The sequence below is a fragment of the Eschrichtius robustus genome, chromosome 2, assembly GCF_028021215.1.
Source record: "Eschrichtius robustus isolate mEscRob2 chromosome 2, mEscRob2.pri, whole genome shotgun sequence".
NCBI lineage: Eukaryota > Metazoa > Chordata > Mammalia > Artiodactyla > Eschrichtiidae > Eschrichtius > Eschrichtius robustus.
In genome coordinates, this window is record NC_090825.1 from 60156964 (window position 1) to 60178764 (window position 21801).

The 21801-nt window shown below is 41.9% G+C and overlaps 1 protein-coding gene across 1 annotated transcript; it reads left to right on the forward strand.

The window, feature by feature from the left end:
- The first annotated feature begins 653 nt into the window (after positions 1 to 653).
- Positions 654 to 21218, forward strand: F2R (coagulation factor II thrombin receptor). Its single transcript, XM_068535532.1, has 2 exons — positions 654 to 942; positions 18061 to 21218. The coding sequence occupies exons 1-2, from the start codon at positions 855 to 857 to the stop codon at positions 19254 to 19256; spliced, it is 1284 nt and encodes a 427-aa protein (XP_068391633.1). The 5' UTR covers positions 654 to 854; the 3' UTR covers positions 19257 to 21218.
- The last annotated feature ends 583 nt before the right edge of the window (positions 21219 to 21801 follow it).

A 21801-nucleotide genomic window follows, 5' to 3' on the forward strand; every position in this document is an offset into this window, starting at 1 on the left:
GTGCGAACGCGGAGAACCTGTTCTTGGTACCGGATGATCGTATCCACTCGCAGTCATTGTGTCGAAGAAATAAGTGCCCGACGTATGAAATATCTAAGTAGCGAAACAAAGGGAAACGAGTAAGAAACGTCAAGAATTCTGTTGAAAGCTAAGAGCCCCTTCTCAGCGGGCAACCCTGTCTCTACAGTATAAACTTTTAAATCCACTATCCCCAAATTACTAAAACACAAGTCACTTTCAAACTTGTAGCTGAACGCCGAATTTTCAAATGCGGCGCAGTGCTCGGCCTGAGGTCAGGCCCGAGGGCAGGGAGGGGCGCATCCCTGATCGGAGGTTCTCTGCCAAAGTCTTTGCTCCCCGAGAGCAAAGGCTCCCACCAGACTGAGCTACTGGTAGCTTCGCGGGTCCAAGGCGAAGGCCAAGGAAACAACGTCTTAGTTGCGGGGCAGTGCCTAGCAGCCGGGGCGCGGGGCGGGCGGCGCACCGGGAGAGAGGGCCGGCTAGGTCGCCGAGCCCCGTGGGTGGCCCAGGGGGCGGCAGAGGGACCGGCGGGCGGCGGCCGCGTCGAGGCGCACACTCGACGCCAGGGGGCGCCCTTTCCGGCCCGGCGGCCGCGCGCCCCGCCCCCGCCCGCGCCCAGCGCCCCTTGTCCTGCCCAGCGCCGCCAGACACGCCGAGCAACCTCCTCCTGCCAAGCGGCTAGCGCTGTGTCTGCACGCCCCGGCCGCCCTCCGGGCTCTGCGCGAGGTGGGGCGTGGGGGGACAGAGCGTGCGGCCCGAGCCTCCCGGCGGCGGGGCCCGTCTCCCGGAGCAGCGCCGCACCGACCGCGCCGAGCGCCCCGAGCCTCCGGACAATGGGGCCGCGGTGGCTGCTGCTCGTCGCCGCGGGGCTCAGTCTGTGCGGCCCCTTGCTGTCGGCCCGCGCCCGAGGCCCCAAGCCAGGTGAGAGTTGCCCCCGGCATTCCCTCCCTGTCCCCACCCCCGGCCCCGCAGCCCGGGCCTCCTCGGGAATGGGGCGGCCGGGAGGAGGAGGGACGCTGCTGCTCCGGGACTCGGTGGGTGCCCCTGACTGCGCCTGCTGCCACAGCGTCCCCCGGGAGCCAGACGGGCGTTCGGGCTGAGATCGGAGTCTCAGCAACTCATACCCAGATGGGGTGCCCGTCCCACCCCCGCTGCGGGCTCAGCTGATGCCCCTTTGCACTGGGTTTTGGAGGATGCAGCCGGCCCCGCGGCAGGGTTTTGGATATGGAGGAGGAGCGGGGGGCTCAGCTGATGCCCCTTTGCACTGGGTTTTGGAGGATGCAGCCGGCCCCGCGGCAGGGTTTTGGATATGGAGGAGGAGCGGGGTCGGATTTTCTTGGGGAAGCCTGAGGGACCTCGTTGCATTTGTTGTCACTGTGTGGCCTGTTTCTCCCAGGACCACCCCAAAAAGAAAGGGTTTCACGTTGCTCCACCAATAAACGTTCCGGGTTTTTCACGATGCGGTCGAGAACCGCTCCCGCTGAAGTTTTGTCTTGTTGGAATTGTTTTTCTTGCACAGTTTGCAGGCCAGGAAAGTGGTGTAGAGAAAAGCTTAGTGCCTTGGCCCGCTTAGTAGAAAACTACAGGCCTTGTGTGCAGGAGGCGGTCGTGGTGCGGGATGTTGGGTGCTAACAGGATAGCCACGAGGCGGTGGCGGCGGTTGGGAGGCTTTGTTTGTTTGTTCTCTAGAACCCAGTCTTCCAAGCTTCCAAGTGAGTTGAGGAAAGAGATCCCCTCCTCAGAATCCGGCTCCCTCAGACCCTATGGGATGAAACCATTTCAGTTTCTGATCTGCCGGGAGCAGGAGGTTTCTCACCTAGAATACATTCATTACTAATAGTGTGTATTTTTAAGTATCTGACTGCTTGAGCAAATAAATGTACTTTCCAACCTCTCGCTCTTAAAAAAGCAGGGCGGAGAAGTTGCTTTTAGCCTGTAAAAACCCTAGTTAAAAAGGGAGGGCGGACGCAGCAATTAAATCTGAATGTCTACAGATAGGACCCAGTCCAGACACTATACTTTAAAAAAAAAAAAAAAGGGAGGGCGGAAATGTTTTTATTTCTTTGTAGCAATAGTACTTTGTAAGCTTTCAGCCCCTTTTTTCACTTAGAAACAAATTCTAGCTGTTTTTCTTATTATCTGTGAAAGACTGTGTACTCTATTGTTTTCACACCAGAAGGAGTGTAGGCGTATGGAGATTAAGAGGTGACAGACAGCATTTCCCCTGCTCTCCATGTTTGCTCAGGGTGAGTTTTGAGGTGATGCTTTTAGGAACACTAAGAGGCCCACATAGGAACCCAAAGATTTTGGGCCTGTGTTAGCTAGAGAAGTCAAGACTGCTGTTTCTGCCACACTTTTTGCTTTTTCGTCAACCCGAGTGGGGCGTGCTAGGATGCACAGATCTGGCATAGGCAGAAAGAGAACTGAATAACATTGGCTGATTTATCTACACTGGATTCTGGGACCACTTTGGGAGGGAGAGAAGAAAAGAGGATGAGAGAAGAAAAGGAACGCATGTTAAGTGTCATATTCTGAGAAAAAAAAAATGTGCCATATTCTGGGTCAAACCCTGGGCCCGGAGGCATTTTCACTTCACATTATCTCATTTCACCCTCTCAAATGTTTCTCCCCTTTTGCTGATTCTGAAATTAAGTCTCAGAGATGATGCACCCAAATTCCAAATAGAGGAGGGGGTCCTGGATGCACGAAATAAGTGGGGCTTTGTCTTTGTAGTTTTAAATCACTAATAAAATCAACCAAAAATAGGTCTGCTTTTTATTATCACCGTGCATCCGCAATTCTAAACAATGTCTGTCTTAACCAGCTCTATGTGATGTGAGGAGCAGAGAGACCCCAGCTATAGGAAATGCCTCCAGGACTGGCCCTGCCCACCAGTGTGAGCTTTCTTGAAGCACTCTCGGGCTTTTTGTCCCCCCACTCATTTTGGCATTTCCTGCATTGTCACTTTGTGAGTTATGTCATCTCCCAGGCTAAGATTATAAACCTCCGTTTATCCCTGTGGAGTCTAGAACAGATATTCACTCAGCAGATACTTGTTGAGAAATTCCTAAGTTCATTAACCAGTTTACATTCCTTTGTCCAGGCAATTTAAGTGAGATGCTTTCATCAAAGAGCGTCAGTGTTCTAGAGGTGATGTTCATAAATTCTATAAAGATCTGGAGAGTGAAAGGTACCAGAACAGCTGATGGTGACTGTGGCAGAGGGGGTTGGATGGGAGATTCTGTGTACTGCCTTCCTACCCACCGGGTCAAGCTCAATTCCCTAGCATAGAGGGAGGTGCCCCTTCCCTTGCAGGATGGGTCCCTAGCCTTGTCCAGCCTCCCTTATTTCAGAGCCTCCCCTATTACATAACCTGTTACATTACCTGTACTTCACCCGGCCCCCACCCTCTAGTTCAACCTCCAAGGTAGAACTTTCTCTGGCTTCTGTCCCCTGGCCACTCCCTCTGACCAAAATGCCCTTCCCACACCCCACGTGTTCACATTTAATTAAGAACAACCACCTGATATCAAGAACCTACTACAGCCAACACCCTGCTTAGGTACATGACATATACTACCTTACTTATTCCTCTAGCCACCTTTTGAGTAGATGTCATCCCCATTCTACAGGTAAGGAAACTGAGGTTAAGTCACAAGTGCAATGAAGTAGAACTGGGATTTGATCACAGGCCTTTCTTTCCTAAGTGCAAGCTTTTCTACACAGGAAATTTAGCTAATATTTTATAATAATTGTAAATGGAAAGTAACCTTTAAAAATGGTATGAAAAAGTAAAAAGATTAAATTGTGACAAAAAAGAATTAAAGAAAAATAATTGCATAAAACAATATAAAATTGTACTATTGAGCATATGACCTAGAAATGTAATACATATTTGACAATAACAGTGCAAAAGAGGGGCATAGAATGAAGCTATGTTGGAGTTAGGAATTGACACTAGATGGCAATTTGAATCCACAGAAAGAAATGAAGGGAATCAAAATGGGAAATAAGATTAATATCAAAATAAACTCTATAAATATAAAAATCAACTAATTAAAATTGAGGTGAAATCTACATAGCATAAAATTAACCATTTTTAAGTATACAATTTAGTGGTATTTAATACATTTACAATGTTGTACACCTACCACCTCTATCTAGTTCCAAAAATTTTCATCACCTCAAAAGGAAACCCGGTCCCCATCAAGCACTCAGCCCTCATCCTCCCTACCCCCAACCCCTGGCAGCTACCAATTTGCTTATTGTTTCTCTGGGTTTACCTCTTCTCCATATTCCATATGAATGGAATCATACAATGTGTGTGGCCTTTTGTATCTGGGGAACTATATCCCCTTTACTATGGGATACTCACAAAAACCCCAGAAGCATCATTAGGAACCACGGCCTTGGTTTACTTTTGACTGTGATGCTAGTATCAAGGGCTCACAGTTTCAACATTGAGCATTTTCTGTTTGTTTCCCTATTTTGTGGTTTCTTTCATTCTGCCTTTCACCCTCTCATGCTTATGCCTAAAACTGTCAGAGTATATAACTCTCTCTCTAGATTGAGCTTCCCCAGACACTCTCTCCCACATTGACCTTGGGATAAGGCTTGGAAAAACCCACGAAGTTACGCCTCCTTTTCCTCCATCCCAAGGCATCTAATGGTGTTTTGCCACTTAAAAGGCCATTACCGGCCTTTATACGTTTATTTCCTTTCAAAAGAACCTGCAGTTGGAAATAACAGGAATAATCTGAAATTTGCACTTCAAAACACATTTACTGAACTTTAGGAAAGGACATAATCTAATCTCATCTATTTATATTTCAAGTCTATGGTGGATTAGAAGTCAGGTATTATGGTATATTAAAGGAGTGTTTTCCAGTATTTTCTTTTTTGCTAACCAGCAGTAAGGACTGTAAGAAATACGCTTTACATGATGACACAGTTGCTGCCTATGTGTGCAATAAATATCCATGGGCAGTCATAGTGTATAGTGTATAGAAACAAAAGTTTTACCAACCAGTACTCACCTTTACCACATGCTATGCATTCCAATATTTTCTACACTTTTCTATCTTTTAAAAATCTTGTTACGGTCCTGTAAATTGATTGCATAAGCACTGTCAATTCTCTGCCATCATTTAAAACCTAGTGCAGCAGGTGCAGTGCACTGTTCTGCAGTTAGCAGAACTGAAGTACTTTTTGGCTTTACAAGAAGAGTTCTGCTTTCCAGGAAGTGCTGTTTATGACGGTTTCTATCATCTCTAGAACCTAATTTGTTTGAGTTCAGGTTTACAAACTGCAGTAGAACTTGGGCGGGGTTGGAGCGTGGAGACAGCTTGGTTCCGGGGGAACTGGTGATTATAAACATCCTTTACTGTGAATTAGTTTTCCTTTCAGCTGGTCTTGGAGAGTAGAGAGCGGTGTTCCCAGGACACTGGGCTCAGGGCCTGTAACTTTGGGTGGAGAACAGGCGTGGAGGAAGGGGGAGAGCCAGGGAATCAGAGCCCTTCCCAGAGAGGCCTGCTAGTGTTCTGACCCCACGAGTCAGGCCCTGGCCTTCAGGAGGGGACCCACACACTTCTTAGTGCCTGCAATGGCCTTGGGTGCACTGACATTGACATTTTCTGGTTGCCTTCACTTCCTGTAACCTCCGCTCTCCCAGCTTCCCCCGCCGGTTTGCTTTCCTATGCTCCCTGTGGGGTCCCTGCTCCAGAAGGTGGGATGGGAGGAGAGGCAACCTCAGATACTGGCGATCTCTTCTTCACTCTGCAGCCAGTGTTTACCTTATTCTACCTTTAATTCTGGCTTTTCCATAAGAGGTTTTTGTTCACTTACTTGCTCTTACTCTGCTGCATCTGGGACAATATTTTAAAAATTTGTTTCTCTGTTTAGTCCTTGAACATCTCTTCACTACATCTGTCCTGTGAGGACTGGGTTGTTGGCAGGTGGCTGGTGTGTCACCAAGGTCAGCAGGACTCCTGATTCCCAAGCAACAGCTGTGCACATCATCAACTGAACTTATACGTTCACGTGGCCATGTCCTGCCTGCTATAGTTCAAAAGGGTGGGTAGATTCATTTGTTTGGTGAAATGCTTAGAGAAAAAAAAGTAGTACTCTTTTAGGAGTATGTCCTGAATTCACAACTTTTTTAACGAGACAGGGTAAGGTGGTGTGGTTCAAAGGGTATGAGCTTTAGAACCAGGCAGATCTGGGTTCAGATCCCAGCTCCTTCACGTCCTAGCTGCGTGACATTGGATTAGTTACTTAGCCTCTCTGTGCCTCCATGTTGGCCATAAAATGGGGGTTATAATGCTTATCTCATAAAAATGTTACAGTTACATGAGGTAAGTTAAGCGAAGTACCTGACACATAGTAGGTGGTCGACAAATGTTAAGTGTTCTTCATACACCAACTCCTCCATATTTCAGAAAAACCTTGGAGGGGTTGGTATCAAATGAATTCTCTCAGTGTAAAACTATGTTCACACAAACATTCAAGTACTTCTTCCCCCTTAAAACTAAGACAAAAGAAAAACAAAAGCAAAAACTGTTGTCCTTAGGTTTTTTTGTTTGTTTGTTTGCTTTTTATCCCTCCAGTTGTTCTAGGTTCAATCTTTTTTCTTCTTTTTTTTAATTTTTGAATTTTATTTTATTTATTTTTTTATACAGCAGGTTCTTATTAGTCATCAATTTTATACACATCAGTGTATATATGTCAATCCCAATCTCCCAATTCATCACACCACCACCCCCGCCACTTTCCCTACTTGGTGTCCATACATTTGTTCTCTACATCTGTGTCTCAATTTTGGCCCTGCAAACCGGTTCATCTGTACCATTTTTCTAGGTTCCACATATATGCGTTAATATACGATATTTGTTTTTCTCTTTCTGACTTACTTCACTCTGTATGACAGTCTCTAGATCTATCCACATCTCAACAAATGACCCAATTTCGTTCCTTTTTATGGCTGAGTAATATTCCATTGTATATATGTACCACATCTTCTTTATCCATTCGTCTGTCGATGGGCATTTAGGTTGCTTCCATGACCTGACTATTGTAAATAGTGCTGCAGTGAACATTGGGGTGCATGTGTCTTTTTGAATTGTGGTTTTCTCTGGGTATATGCCCAGCAGTGGGATTGCTGGATCATATGGTAATTCTATTTTTAGTTTTTTAAGGAACCTCCATACTGTTCTCCATAGTGGCTGTATCAATTTACATTCCCACCAACAGTGCAAGAGGGTTCCCTTTTCTCCCCACCCTCTCCAGCATTTCTTTGTAGATTTTCTGATGAAGCCCATTCTAACTGGTGTGAGGTGATACCTCATTGTAGTTTTGATTTGCATTTCTCTAATAATTAGTGATGTTGAGCAGCTTTTCATGTGCCTCTTGGCCATCTGTATGTCTTCTTTGGAGAAATGTCTATTTAGGTCTTCTGCCCATTTTTGGATTGGGTTGTTTGTTTTTTTAATATTGAGCTGCATGAGCTGTTTATATATTTTGGAGATTAATCCTTTGTCCGTTGATTCGTTTGCAAATATTTTCTCCCATTCTGAGGGTTGTCTTTTCATCTTGTTTATGGTGTCCTTTGCTGTGCAAAAGCTTTTAAGTTTCATTAGGTCCCATTTGTTTATTTTTGTTTTTATTTCCATTACTCTAGGAGGTGGATCAAAAAAGATCTTGCTGTGATTTATGTCAAAGAGTGTTCTTCCTATGTTTTCCTCTAAGAGTTTTATAGTGTCCGGTCTTACATTTAGGTCTCTAATCCATTTTAAGTTTGTTTTTGTGTATGGTGTTAGGGAGTGTTCTAATTTCATTCTTTTACATGTAGCTGTCTAGTTTTCCCAGCACCACTTACTGAAGAGACTGTCTTTTCTCCATTGTATCCTTGCCTCCTTTGTCATAGATTAGTTGAGCATAGGTGCGTGGGTTTACCTCTGGGCTTTCTATCTTGTTCTGTTGATCTGGGTTTCTGTTTTTGTGCCAGTACCATATTGTCTTGATTACTGTAGCTTTGTAGTATAGTCTGAAGTCAGGGAGTCTGATTCCTCCAGCTCCGTTTTTTTCCCTCAAGACTGCTTTGGCTATTCGGGGGCTTTTGTGTCTCCATACAAATTTTAAGATTTTTTGTTCTAGTTCTGTAAAAAATGCCATTGGTAATTTGATGGGAATTGCATTGAATCTGTAGATTGCTTTGGGTAATATAGTCATTGTCACAATATTTATTCTTCCAATCCAAGAACATGGTATATCTCTCCATCTGTTGGTATCATCTTTAATTTCTTTCATCAGTGTCTTATAGTTTTCTGCATACAGGTCTTTTGTCTCCCTAGGTAGGTTTATTCCTAGGTATTTTATTCTTTTTGTTGCAGTGGTAAATGGGAGTGTTTCCTTAATTTCTCTTTCAGATTTTTCAACATTAGTGTATAGGAATGCAAGAGATTTCTGTGCATTAATTTTGTATCCTGCAACTTTACCAGATTCATTGATTAGCTCTAGTAGTTTTCTCGTGGCATCTTTAGGATTCTCTATGTATAGTATCATGTCATCTGCAAACAGTGACAGTTTTACTTCTTCTTTTCCAATTTGTATTCCTTTTATTTCTTTTTCTTCTCTGATTGCCGTGGCTAGGACTTCCAAAAGTATGTTGAATGATAGAGGTGAGAGTGGACATCCTTGTCTTGTTCCTGATCTTAGAGGAAATGCTTTCAGTTTTTCACCATTGAGAATGATGTTTGCTGTGGGTTTCTCATATATAGCCTTTATTATGTTGAGGTAGGTTCCCTCTATGCCCACTTTCTGGAGAGTTTTTATCATAAATGGGTGTTGAATTTTGTCAAAAGCTTTTTCTGCATCTGTTGAGATCATCATATGGTTTTTATTCTTCAATTTGTTAATATGGTGTGTCACATTTATTTATTTGCGTATATTGAAGAATCCTTGCATCCCTGGGATAAATCCCACTTGATCATGATGTATGATCCTTTTAATGTATTGTTGGATTCTGTTTCCTAGTATTTTGTTGAGGATTTTTGCATCTATATTCATCAGTGATATTGGTCTGTAATTTTCTTTTTTTGTAGTACCTTTGTCTGGTTTTGGTATCAGAGTGATGGTGGCCTCATAGAATGAGTTTGGGAGTGTCCCTTCCTCCACAGTTTTTTGGAAGAGTTTGAGAAGGGTGGGTGTTAGCTCTTCTCTAAATGTTTGATAGAATTCACCTGTGAAGCCATATGGTCCTGGACTTTTGTTTGTTGGAAGATTTTTAATCACAGTTTCAATTTCATTACTTGTGATTGGTCTGTTCATATTTTCTGCTTCTTCCTGGTTCAGTCTTGAAAGGTTATACCTTTCTAAGAATTTGTCCGTTTCCTCCAGGTTGTCCATTTTATTGGCATAAGAGTTGCTTGTAGTAGTCTCTTAGGATGCTCTGTATTTCTGCGGTGTGTGTTGTAACTTCTCCTTTTATATTTCTAATTTTATTTTATTTTATTTTTTTATAAATTTATTTATTTATTTATTTTTGGCTGCGTTGGGTCTTCGTTGCTGCGCACGGGCTTTCTCTTGTTGCGCTGAGCACGGGCTTCTTATTGCAGTGTCTTCTCTTGTCGCATACACAGGCTTTAGGTGCGTGGGCTTCAGTAGTTGTGGCACTCAGGCTCAGTAGTTGTGGCTCTCGGGGTCTAGAGCTCAGGCTCAGTAGTTACGGTGCATAGGCTTAGTTGCTCCGCGGCATGTGGGATCTTCCCGGACCAGGGCTCGAACCCATGTCCCCTGCATTGGCAGGCAGATTCTTAACCCCTGTGCCACCAGGGAAGTCCTCATTTCTAATTTTATTGATTTGAGTCCTCTCCTTCTTTTTCTTGATGAGTCTGGCTAATGGTTTATCAATTTTGTTTATCTTTTCGAAGAACCAGCTTTTAGTTTTATTGATCTTTGCTATTGTTTTCTTTGTTTCTATTTCATTTATTTCTGCTCTGATCTTTATGATTTCTTTCCTTCTGCTAACTTTGGGTTTTGTTTGTTCTTCTTTCTCTAGTTCCTTTAGGTGTAAGGTTAGATTATTTGAGATTTTTCTTGTTTCTTGAGGTAGGCTTGTATAGCTATAAACTTCCCTCTTAGAACTGCTTTTGCTGCATCCCATAGGTTTTGGATCGTCATGTTTTCATTGTCATTTGTCTCTAGGTATTTTTTGATTTCCTCTTTGATTTCTTCAATGATCTCTTGGTTATTTAGTAACGTATTGTTTAGCCTCCATGTGTTTTTGTTTTTTATGTTTTTTTCCCTGTAATTGATTTCTAATCTCATAGCGTTGTGGTCAGAAAAGATGCTTGATATGATTTCAATTTTCTCCAATTTACTGAGGCTTGATTTGTGACCCAAGATGTGATCTATCCTGGAGAGTGTTCCGAGCGCACTTGAGAAGAAAGTGTAATCTGCTGTTTTCAGATGGAATGTCCTATAAATATCAATTAAACCTATCTGGTCTATTGTGTCATTTAAAGCTTCTGTTTCCTTATTTATTTTCATTTTGGATGATCTGTCCATTGGTGTAAGTGAGGTGTTAAAGTCCCCCACTATTATTGTGTTACTGTCGATTTCCTCTTTTATAGCTGTTAGCAGTTTCTTATGTATTGAGGTGCTCCTATGTCGGGTGCATATATATTTATAATTGTTATATCTTCTTCTTGGATTGATCCCTTGATCATTATGTAGTGTCCTTCCTTGTCTCTTGTAACATTCTTTATTTTAAAGTCTATTTTATCTGATATGAGTATTGCTACTCCAGCTTTCTTTTCATTTCCATTTGCATAGAATATCTTTTTCCATCCCCTCACTTTCAGTCTGTATGTGTCCCTAGGTCTGAAGTGGGCCTCTTGTAGACAGCATATATATGGGTCTTGTTTTTGTATCCATTCAGCAAGCCTGTGTCTTTTGGTTGGAGCATTTAATCCATTCACGTTTAAGGTAGTTATTGATATGTATGTTCCTATGACCATTTTCTTAATTGTTTTGGGTTTGTTTTTGTAGGTTCTTTTCTCCTCTTGTGTTTCCCACTTAGAGAAGTTCCTTTAGCATTTGTTGTAGAGCTGGTTTGGTGGTGCTGAAATCTCTTCGCTTTTGCTTGTCTGTAAAGCTTTTGATTTCTCCATCGAATCTGAATGAGATCCTTGCCGGGTAGAGTCATCTTGCTTGTAGGTTCTTCCCTTTCATCACTTTAAGTGCATCATGCCACTCCCTTCTGGCTTGTAGAGTTTCTGCTGAGAAATCAGCTGTTAACCTTATGGGAGTTCCCTTGTATGTTATTTGTCGTTTTCCCTTTGCTGCTTTTAATAATTTTTCTTTGTCTTTAATTTTTGCCAATTTGATTATTATGTTTCTCGGCATGTTTCTCCTTGGGTTTATCCTGTATGGGACTCGCTATGCTTCCTGGACTTGGGTGGCTATTTCCTTTCCCATGTTAGGGAAGTTTTCGACTATAATCTCTTCAAATATTTTCTCTGGTCCTTTCTCTCTCTCTTCTCCTTCTGGGACCCCTATAGTGCGAATGTTGTTGTGTTTAATGTTGTCCCAGAGGTCTCTTAGGCTGTCTTCATTTCTTTTCATTCTTTTTTCTTTATTCTGTTCTGCAGCAGTGAATTCCACCATTCTGTCTTCCAGGTCACCTATCCGTTCTTCTGCCTCAGTTATTCTGCTATTGATTCCTTCTAGTGTAGTTTTCATTTCAGTTATTGTATTGTTCATCTCTGTTTGTTTGTTCTTTAATTCTTCTAGGTCTCTGTTAAACATTTCTTGCATCTTCTCGATCTTTGCCTCCATTCTTTTTCCGAGGTCCTGGATCATCTTCACTATCATTATTCTGAATTTTTTTTCTGGAAGTTTGCCTATGTCCACTTCATTTAGTTGTTTTTCTGGGGTTTTATCTTGTTCCTTCATCTGGTACATAGCCCTCTGCCTTTTCATCTTGTCTATCTTTCTGTGAATGTGGTTTTTGTTCCACAGGCTGCAGGATTGTAGTTCTTCTTGCTTCTGCTGTCTGCCCTCTGGTGAATCTGTTGTCCTTAGTTTTTAGTGGCAAGTAAATGTGCATAAAATATTTGCTTTTCTTTTTCTTCTTTTTTTTTTTTTACTTTTCATTTTATATGGAAATTTTCAAACATACCAAAAGTGGACAGTGTAATTACCCCCTATGTGTTGTTTTATCGGTACTCTCACTTTCCTCCTCCCCAAATGGACAATTTTAAAGCAAATCCCAGACATTGTGTCATTTCATCCATAAATGCATCACTATATATCCTTGGAGATAAGAACTCTTTTCTTAACATAACCACAATACCATTATAACACCTAAAAAAATGGACCGTTTCTTAATATCATGTACTGTTCAGTCGGTGTTCACATTTTACTGATTGTCTCATAAATGCTTTTTACAGTTGGTTTTCTTGAATCAGGATCAAATGAGGCCCACTGTTACATTAGGTAGATGTGTCTCTTAAATCTTTTAGTCTGTAATGGTTTTCCCTCTCCTCCTTTTTCAAGGCTGTTTGTCAGAGAAACAGGGTCATTCGTCTTCTAGACTTTTCTACGTACTGGATCTGGCCAGCTGCATCTTGTAGTGGTGTTCAACATGCCCTTCTGTCCTCTGCATTTTCTGTAATGTGGTCCATCTGCAGGCTTAACCTGATCCAAGTTTGTTTTTCTGCAAGACTACCTGAGCAGTGGTGCTGTGTACACACCTGTTTCATCACCTCAAGATTGTCTCTCTTTTTGAGATTTTAAGGTTACTCAGTGGACTCAGGTTTTGTCAGATGATCCAGTTGTTAGAAAGTTCCCTATCACCTATCCTTTCACCTAACGTTTTTAGCAACAACTGATGATCATTGTACTAAATCTTATTTCACTAAGAGCTTTAAGATGCATTTCTAAATCTGTTACTGTTTCTGTGTTTATGAGCTGGAATTATTTTATAAAGTAGAACTTTTCCTCATTGACTCTTTGGTTTCCCTGAAATATTTTGTTTATAGAAAAGGCAAGACAAATGCTTGAATCTTGCCTTTATTTACCAATTTTCAGACTGGGTCCCCTCATTTCCTCCAAAAATGACAAAAAAGGTTTTATTTTCCTTTGAGCATCATTATGAACTCATAGATCTTAACAAATATGACACGTTTCCAGTGTTTCCATTCATTTCCATCATTATTCTCTTAATGATTTTTGGCCAGTGGGGAGCTCTCTTTGGATCAACTTCAGAGTCTTTCTGACCTGACCCTAATGTTCTTTGAAGACGTTCAAGACTCCTCTTGTGTTTTTCCTCCCCCCAGATCTGGAACCAGCCATTTCTTTAAGGAACACTTCTTTTCATGGTGTGCGTTTGCATTTGAGACAGTGGAGTATTCCTGTAATGTTGCTGTTTTCTGCTTGGAGTTAGTATGTTTCCATCATTTTTCCATCATCCTCTTTAGTTCTCTTTAGCCTGTAGTGTTGAGTCACTCGTGGAGAAATGCAGGGTACATCTCTCCTGCTGTGTGTGTGAATGTAGGCAAGGTCCTGGGACTTCTGCTTTCTTAATTCCCAAAAAGCCTGAGCCCTATAGGCCAGTGCTCTGAGTCGGAACCAGGGCTGGCATGTTGTGGGAGGATGAAATGGTATAACTTCCAGGATCACATGGGACCTTGAGAGAGCATCTGGTCACCACTCTGCTTCCAGGCCAGATCTCGTCAAAGTCAGAAAAAGCACTGTGCCTGACTAACTAATTTTTAACAATCTCCAGAGTTAGAGTCCACACTTAAGCTCGTTAGCAATACGCTATGTTCAACAACAAAATTACTCTAGAGCCATTTTTGAGAAACCTAAATTAGGTGAAACTTAGCAACAAGTATGAGAACCAATTTTAGGACCTGACTTAGTTTTGTTTTTTTTTTAAACCATAACTTAAGAATAAAAACACAGATGGGTTACAAGAGCTTTTCATACACTGACAGGCACTTTCTCCTTGACCTATGAGTTGGGCTAGGACTAAAGGAAAAGCAAGATACCCAAACTCAAATTTCAACCTAAGGGGCTTGAGCTAGTTGGATTTATGTAGTCACCTGGAATTGGTTTTGTTCTTTCTTTGATGTTGGTATATAGTTAAACAAACAAACAAAATTTGTTGACATCCTGTAATCCCATAAAAGCCAAAATATCAAACCTATGGTGGCAAGAATAGGTGATACCTTAGGTAATGATATTTAATCAAGGGATTATGCATTCTTCCTGGGCTCCAGCCTATAAAATGTCATGTTCCAGTGGGTATAATGTTTCTGTCATAAACACCATACTGCCCAAAAAGGCCTAGCCAGGGAAGAAATTTTTGAAAACAAATACTTATTCCCAAAGTACTAAATACAGAGTAAAGCCTAATGAGAGTTTAATTTTCAGACCAAGTGATGGCATCTAAGAGCTTAGTTATGAGTGTTCAGTAGTTTTCAAGAGGTGTCACTCCTCTAGGTCATGTCCTGATGCTCACGTGTGTGTGCACACATGCGTGCATGCACTTTTCTCCCTTCCATGCGTGGCAGGAGTCCTCAGTCTGGCCAGGTCCCCAAAGCTACAGCAGAGAGTCATGTTATTTTAAGGTTCCTGTGGGTCAGCGTTTTTGAAGACACATATCTTTGTGGCCTTAAAATGCCAGAACTCATTCATTCTTTTCTTCCGCTTCCCACACATTCTTGACCTCGAGGGTAGCCTCACTTCCCGCAGGGGCTGTTGTACCAGGGTCAGGCCCCCATGTGACTGGATCAAGATGGACAGAGTGAATGAGATGCTTCGAAAGGGGAAGGAAGCGATACTTTGGGAAACGGTTGTGAATTTGAAGTTTGATTTACGGCTCTGAATACTGGGGCCCCGTACCTTACAGCCTCTTTGTGTCCCTCATCACACTGAAAAACCAAACACTGCTAAATGTTTAGGAAGGGAAGAGGAACAGATTCCATTTTAATTTAAAATGATTGAGAGTGAGCAAAAAGCAAACCACATTGAAGTGGTAGGGGAAGAATAATAATTTCTTACACTGATTAATTTTTGAAGTTTACAAAGTGAACATATATCCTATTTAACATGTGATGCCCCTGGCTGCCAGATTTGTAGGCCAGACAGGTATTGGGATCCGATTTTAATGATTCTGAGACTGAGTTCAGAGCAGTTAAGTGACTCCTGGTAGAGCCAGTATTAGAATGCAAATCTGTGATTAAAAGCCAACTTAAGGTCCATACCTACCACATGCGGGGCAGGGTACTGCAGACTCAGAGTTAAATAGGAACAGTTTCCTACCCTTGGAGAACAATCTAGCTGTATATGTGTACTCAGAGGCTCATCACTGCAGATTTCTTTTTAATTAATTTTTATTGGAGTACAGTTGCTTTACAATGTTGTGTTAGTTTCTGCTGTACAGCAAAGTGAATCAGCTGTATGTATACATATATCCCCTCTGTTTTGGATTTCCTTCCCATTTAGGTCACCACAGAGCACTGAGTAGAGTTCCCTGTGCTATACAGTAGGTTCTCATTAGTTATCTATTTTATGCATAGTAGTGTATATATGTCAACCCCAATCTCCCAGTTCATCCCATCCCCTCCTTCTCCCCTTGGTATTCATACATTTGTTCCTTATGTCTGTGAAAATGATACAGATCACTGCAGATTTTTTGTTCTTCCCCTGTGACAGATCTGCCAGATCACCCCTTTACCCTCAGGGGACCCACTCATGCTCTTGCTGAGGTCATCTGACCTCAAGCTTTCACTGCCAGGCCCTGTTCTACTGTGTATCGGTTGGTGCTACTTTAGGTTTGCTTTTCATTTTGGAAATAGATGCCAATTTATTGTATTTTATTTTCTAGTTCTAGAATTTCCATTGGTTGGTTTCGTTGCTATTTTCTATTTTTTCATTCATTTCAATGAAATCTTTTTCTTCCCTTCATTGAGCATAGTTGCAACATACCCTTTAAAATCCTTATCTGCTAATTCCAACATCCGGGTCATCTTGAGATTGGTTTCCATTGATTGTCTTTTTCTCTTGAGACTGGGTCACACTTTCCTGATTCTCTTTATATCGAATGATTTTGAATTGTCTGCTGGACATTATCCTACTGTAAAGACTCAAGATTTTGTTTTATTTCTCCAAAGAATGTTGGTGTTTTTGCTTTAGCAGGCAGTTAATTTGGTTGAACTCAAACTGCAAACGTTTCCTCTTGAGCAAGAAGTTCAAATAGCACTTCCATTCTTTTAACACATTATTGACCCGGGGATTTTTGCAGAAACTAACACCTGTGGCCAAAATACGTCTCCAGTCAGAAATGTGTTAACTCTAGCAGAGCTGCTTCACGTCTTCCCTGAGTGTGCAGGTTCTAGAGTCAACCCAAGCCTGGGGCAGAATTTCCACTGGAATTTGGTGCTCTCTCTATCCCTCTCTGACTTTTTCTTTTCTGGGATTCTCTCCTCACTTTCCAGTGATTGTAGTTGCCCTGAACTCTTTCCTCTGGTTCTTCAGGCAATAGAGACTATGGGTTTTCTATCTGAGTTTCAACCATCTTTTGTGGCACTGACTTTGGCCTTCTCTCAAGCTAAAAGCCACTGAAAACAATGAACCCACCGGTTGCCATCCTTTCTTTGAAGATCCACCCCTCCCCTCCCTGACATGACCCTGTGAACCTAAATAACTTCAGGTCATTGATTTGGGGGAGGAAAGGGATCCAGAGTTTGTAATTTTTTGTAATTTTTGTCTAGGGTCTGGTAGGACCTTACAGAAGCAGAACTATCTCTTTTATTGCATTATGCCTCTCTGTGTAAGTTTTTGTTTGCAGGAAGGTTCCACTACTGAAAAATAAAACCGAAAGCTTAAAAATCCGCTGTACTTACCCAATTTCCAGCCAGTTTTCATTCCTCTAACATCACTTCTGAGTAACGTGTGTATCCAGCCTTCATGGCCAATGCCTCCAGGGATAGAAACCTCATCCTTTTCCCCCTGTGGTTTCTCTCCCCACTCCTCAGCTTGCCAAGGCCCAGCGAAGGCTCTCTGTCCGAGTCTCCTCAGTGACAGAATGTTAGCAAAGCTCCTGGGAAGGAAAAGCTGGTTGAGTTCCAGCAACTAAGTGCTACATTTCTTTGATGAACATTTCAAATGGATGTTTTTGGTGGAGGAGGGTGATAAAAGAAGGACGTTTGCAACTGAATTCTGGTTGATACTCAAAAGAGCCTGGTTGGCCTGGCATCTGCCTGCATGCATGTGGCATTTTGGAACTGAGCTGAGGAAGGCCACTGGCCTAGGACATCTGCTGCGTTGGCCCGCTAAGGAAGGAGACAGGAAGATGATGGTGTGGTAGGTACCTTGTGGTTACATTAGTCGATAACCTGAGACTGTGGCTTGGACCCAAATATGACGAGAGATTTGGGACATTCTACTGTGTAAACAAACTGAAGCTAGTAAAGGAAAGCTACTGTCACATGGATAACGGTCATGGAAATGGGTGCCGTCGGTCCTACTCAAGTTCACCTGTAGCTCCGTAACCTTTAAAGATGTTCCCTCAACTTTCTATGTGGATTTTTCCACAAGGAAGAATGGATTTCAAGGGGTGGCCACAAGCTAAATGGAGAAAATGTATACATGCAGACATACGGATGAAAGAGAAGTCACATAGTCTGGGAGTGATTTGTTTATACAGACAGTGGCTCGTATAGAAAAGAAGTCACGGCTCTTTTCTTTCACATCACGTCCTCAACCTTTCCTGATGTCTGCAGATCTCTGAAAGTGTATCGTTCACCTCATATCTCTGAGGAGCAGAGTTTGAAAAGGGTTTGCTGTGCCAGAACAAAATGTGGTACACTACTTTGAGTTAGCTAATTCCCTGATAAAGTCTGTGATCCCCTTGTGTATCACCTGCTTTTTACCACCCACTCTCCTAGGAAGAAAACAAAAAGCAAAAGTAAAGTGTACTCTCTCCTTGTCTCTTTTGCCTTTTTAATTCGTTTTAAAATTTTTACTTTTCAGAGTCAGAAGCAACAAATGATACTCTGGGTCCCCGGACATTTTTTCTCAGGAATCCCAATGATATATTTGAACCAATCCCACTGAAGGAGGATGAGGACCAAAATGAAAGTGAATTCACAGAAGACAGATTAAGCTCCGGCAATAGAAGCAGTCCTCCTCAAAAATTACCCCCCGTGTTCATCTCAAAAGATGCCTCAGGATATCTGACCAGCACCTGGTTGACTGTCTTTATCCCCTCCGTCTACACCGGCGTGTTCCTCGTAAGCCTTCCTCTAAACATCATGGCCATCATCGTGTTTATCTTGAAGATGAAGATCAAGAAGCCCGCCGTGGTGTACATGCTGCACCTGGCCATGGCAGACGTGCTCTTTGTGTCTGTGCTCCCGTTTAAGATCAGCTACTACTTTTCCGGAAGTGACTGGAGATTTGGGTCTGCCATGTGCCGCTTCATCACCGCGGCGTTCTACTGTAACATGTATGCCTCTATCATGCTCATGACAGTCATCAGCATTGACCGGTTCCTGGCTGTGGTATACCCCATGCAGTCGCTCTCCTGGCGTACTCTGGGGAGGGCTTCCTTTACCTGTCTGGCCATCTGGGCCATGGCCATCGCGGGGGTGGTACCTCTGCTCCTCAAGGAGCAGACCACCCAGGTCCCGGGGCTCAACATAACCACCTGTCACGATGTGCTCAACCAAACGCTGCTCGAAGGCTACTACTCATATTACTTCTCGGCCTTCTCTGCCGTCTTCTTTTTTGTGCCGTTGATCATTTCCACAGTCTGTTACGTGTCTATTATCCGATCTCTTAGCTCTTCCGCGGTTGCCAACCAGAGCAAGAAGTCCCGGGCTTTGTTCTTGTCAGCTGCTGTTTTCTGCATCTTCGTCCTTTGCTTTGGACCCACAAATGTCCTGCTAATTCTACATTACGCATTCCTTTCCCATAATTCCATGACAGAGGCTGCCTACTTTGCCTACCTCCTGTGTGTCTGTGTCAGCAGCATAAGCTGTTGCATTGACCCCTTGATTTACTACTATGCTTCCTCTGAGTGCCAGAGGTACCTCTACAGTATCTTATGCTGCAAAGAAAGTTCAGATCCCAGCAGTTATAACAGCAGCGGTCAGTTGATGGCAAGTAAAATGGACACCTGCTCTAGTAACCTGAATAGCAGCGTATACAAAAAGCTGTTAACTTAGGAAAAGGGACCGACAGTGAGTTAAAAAGAAAATGTTAAAAAAGCAAATAACCTGAGGATTCTACTTAGCCCCTGACAAAAAAGTATTTACTTTACCATCTAAAACAACAAATTTATGATTTACATGCCTCCTTATGAGAGCCATTAAGCATATATATTTGTTAGTTACAGGAAAAAAATAACAGGAATAGAAAACAATGTTATTATAAGAGAGTGTTACAACAAGAACTGAAATGTCACTTTTTTCATAAATTTACGTGATTTATTATAGATATATGTGTGTGTGTATATGTGTATTTATACACATATACTTGTATCATTTGCAGTGCAGTATAGAATAGGCACTTTGAAACCCTCTCTTTTTTTCACCAGAGATTATGGAAGTAAACTCTGATTCTCTGATTTCACATGCAAAGTTTAGGTTGAAGTTTAGCCCTGAACATCTGAAGAAGTCCATCAATAGTGAGGGATTCTACAGTTTGGACTTACACAGCTTTTGCCAATAAGTGTTTTGAAATTGTCCAACGGCAATGTTTAAGTTATTGAGGGATGAGACTTAGTACTATCTGTGTGTAGAGAAAGTTCTGCTGTTTTTCATGTTAAACGTATCAAAGTTTGAATTCTAAAAATTATTAAAACAGATAATATGGGTAGCATTTTTACTGTTTTACATGCCGTGTGTGTAAACTAAGAATGAGCAGAGGTCCCACCAGTGACCTGAGGTTGGCTTTCAAAGCACCCTGCCCCCAGATGAAGGACTCCAAGCATTAGGTACAAGACAGGGCCAGTTCAGAGAACAGAGGGATCAGGGCCACCATGTTTGCTGTCTCCTGCTGGGATTCCCTCAAGGATTGGCCGTGAGCTTATCATGTTTATTAGAAGTTGACGAAGTAGGATGTGTTATCCCAAGAGATAATGAATATAAAAGACTGCCCATTTTAAGAGTGGAGAAAGAAGGCACGTTCACTTCTGACAGTTATGCTGCAAGGACCATTCCCAGTTGGAAACACCTATATAGCAAACATGGACACCCATCGTGTGCTCTGAGCACCCTAATGGGTGCTGGGCAAATAGAGTTGAGTCAGACTGAAACCTGCTGTCAAGAATAACAATGTGGGCCGATACACAGAGTGGGACGTGTGAAAGAAACACATCATTAGGTAAAGAAGTGCTTTAGCCAGATGTCACCAAGCAAGTTCCACATAAGCCTGGCAGATAAAGAACTTTGAACATTTGGGTTACTTCTCCCTGTGGTTATAACTTGAGATAAACATAATGTAGTACAGGAAGCGTGTTTTTAAAAATAACTCCTTCAGTAACAATATGAAATGTTTTATTACAATGTTACTCAAGCAAGATAAAAATTATAAATTCTGTACGTAATATGATCGCCAATCTGACTATGTATCAACATGAAAACAAAGTTTTACATAAAAGAGATTGAAAAAAATAAACCAAAATGTCAACTAAGGATAAAAAAATATTAAGTCCTTCAGTCTGTCTTAATTGGACTCTATTTACAAATGTTTTGTTCAATAAAATACTCAAATCAGATTTTTAAAACATTAATTATGTCAGTCGGATTAGAAATGGCAGAAGAAAATGGAATTGACTTTGAAATCCAGGAAAATTATTCTCTATTTTCCATTCACTTTTCTTAAGAGTTAATGAGATGATTTTACAAGCTATGATGAGTATCAAGTACAGAATATCCTCATGTATTTGAGAAAATAATTTGAAAATTAGGTTGAATTATATCTTTCTTTCCTTATGAAAAAATGTTGGCATTTTAAACAAACAAAAAGAGTAGAAAGTTGTAAGGCAAGTACTTACCTATTTAAAAGAGCAAATTGTTTCCAAATGCCGTAGAATGATTTACATAAAAGTATGTCTTGTAAGTAGAAGCTAACATTGTTTTTATTAATTTAGTTACGATATTCATTTTATCCAACTTAGTGGAGATATACTGTCATTGTTTATTCATTCTGTTTATATTAAAATACCTCTGACTTAATAAGACTCATTACTGTATTATCAGTATGTACTTATAAAATATTACATCACTGTTTTTATGTTCTTTTTAAAAAAATGTGTGTAACCTCTATTAATAAACCTGAAAGTTTGCTTGGTATCTGTTTGGAATAAGATTTTATTGTATCTTTAGAGCCTGTCAGGAAGGCCAGTCTAAGGATTTAGCTGAACAGCAGTTAATGAAGAGGTGATTTGCAGAGGCATGGCCAGGGTTAAGGGAACCAACAAGAGCTGGTGAAGCATCCCAGGGTCTAGCAATTAGGGAAAGCTGTTACCACCCCAGGCCTAAAACGAGTGGAGGAGGGAATACACAGACCTCCTCTCCCCCCACCCTCTGATCTCTTGCTGGTGCCTCCCCATTGCTCCTGATTTTAACTTACCCCCAGAGGTCAAGGGAACCTGGGTGATGGGCCCATAAAGGTCAGCTTCCTGGGGTGCAGAGAATGAAACTCGAAGGAAAAAAAATGCACAATCTCTACCAAAGGCATTGGGTGATTAGATTTCTGTGTCTTTTT

Excerpts from the sequence above, each read along its gene's own strand:
- F2R (XM_068535532.1), top strand. The coding sequence starts at position 855 with ATGGGGCCGCGGTGGCTGCTGCTCGTCGCCGCGGGGCTCAGTCTGTGC. Across the intron at positions 943-18,060 it reads CGCCCGAGGCCCCAAGCCAG|AGTCAGAAGCAACAAATGAT; the intron begins GTGAGAGTTGCC and ends TTTACTTTTCAG.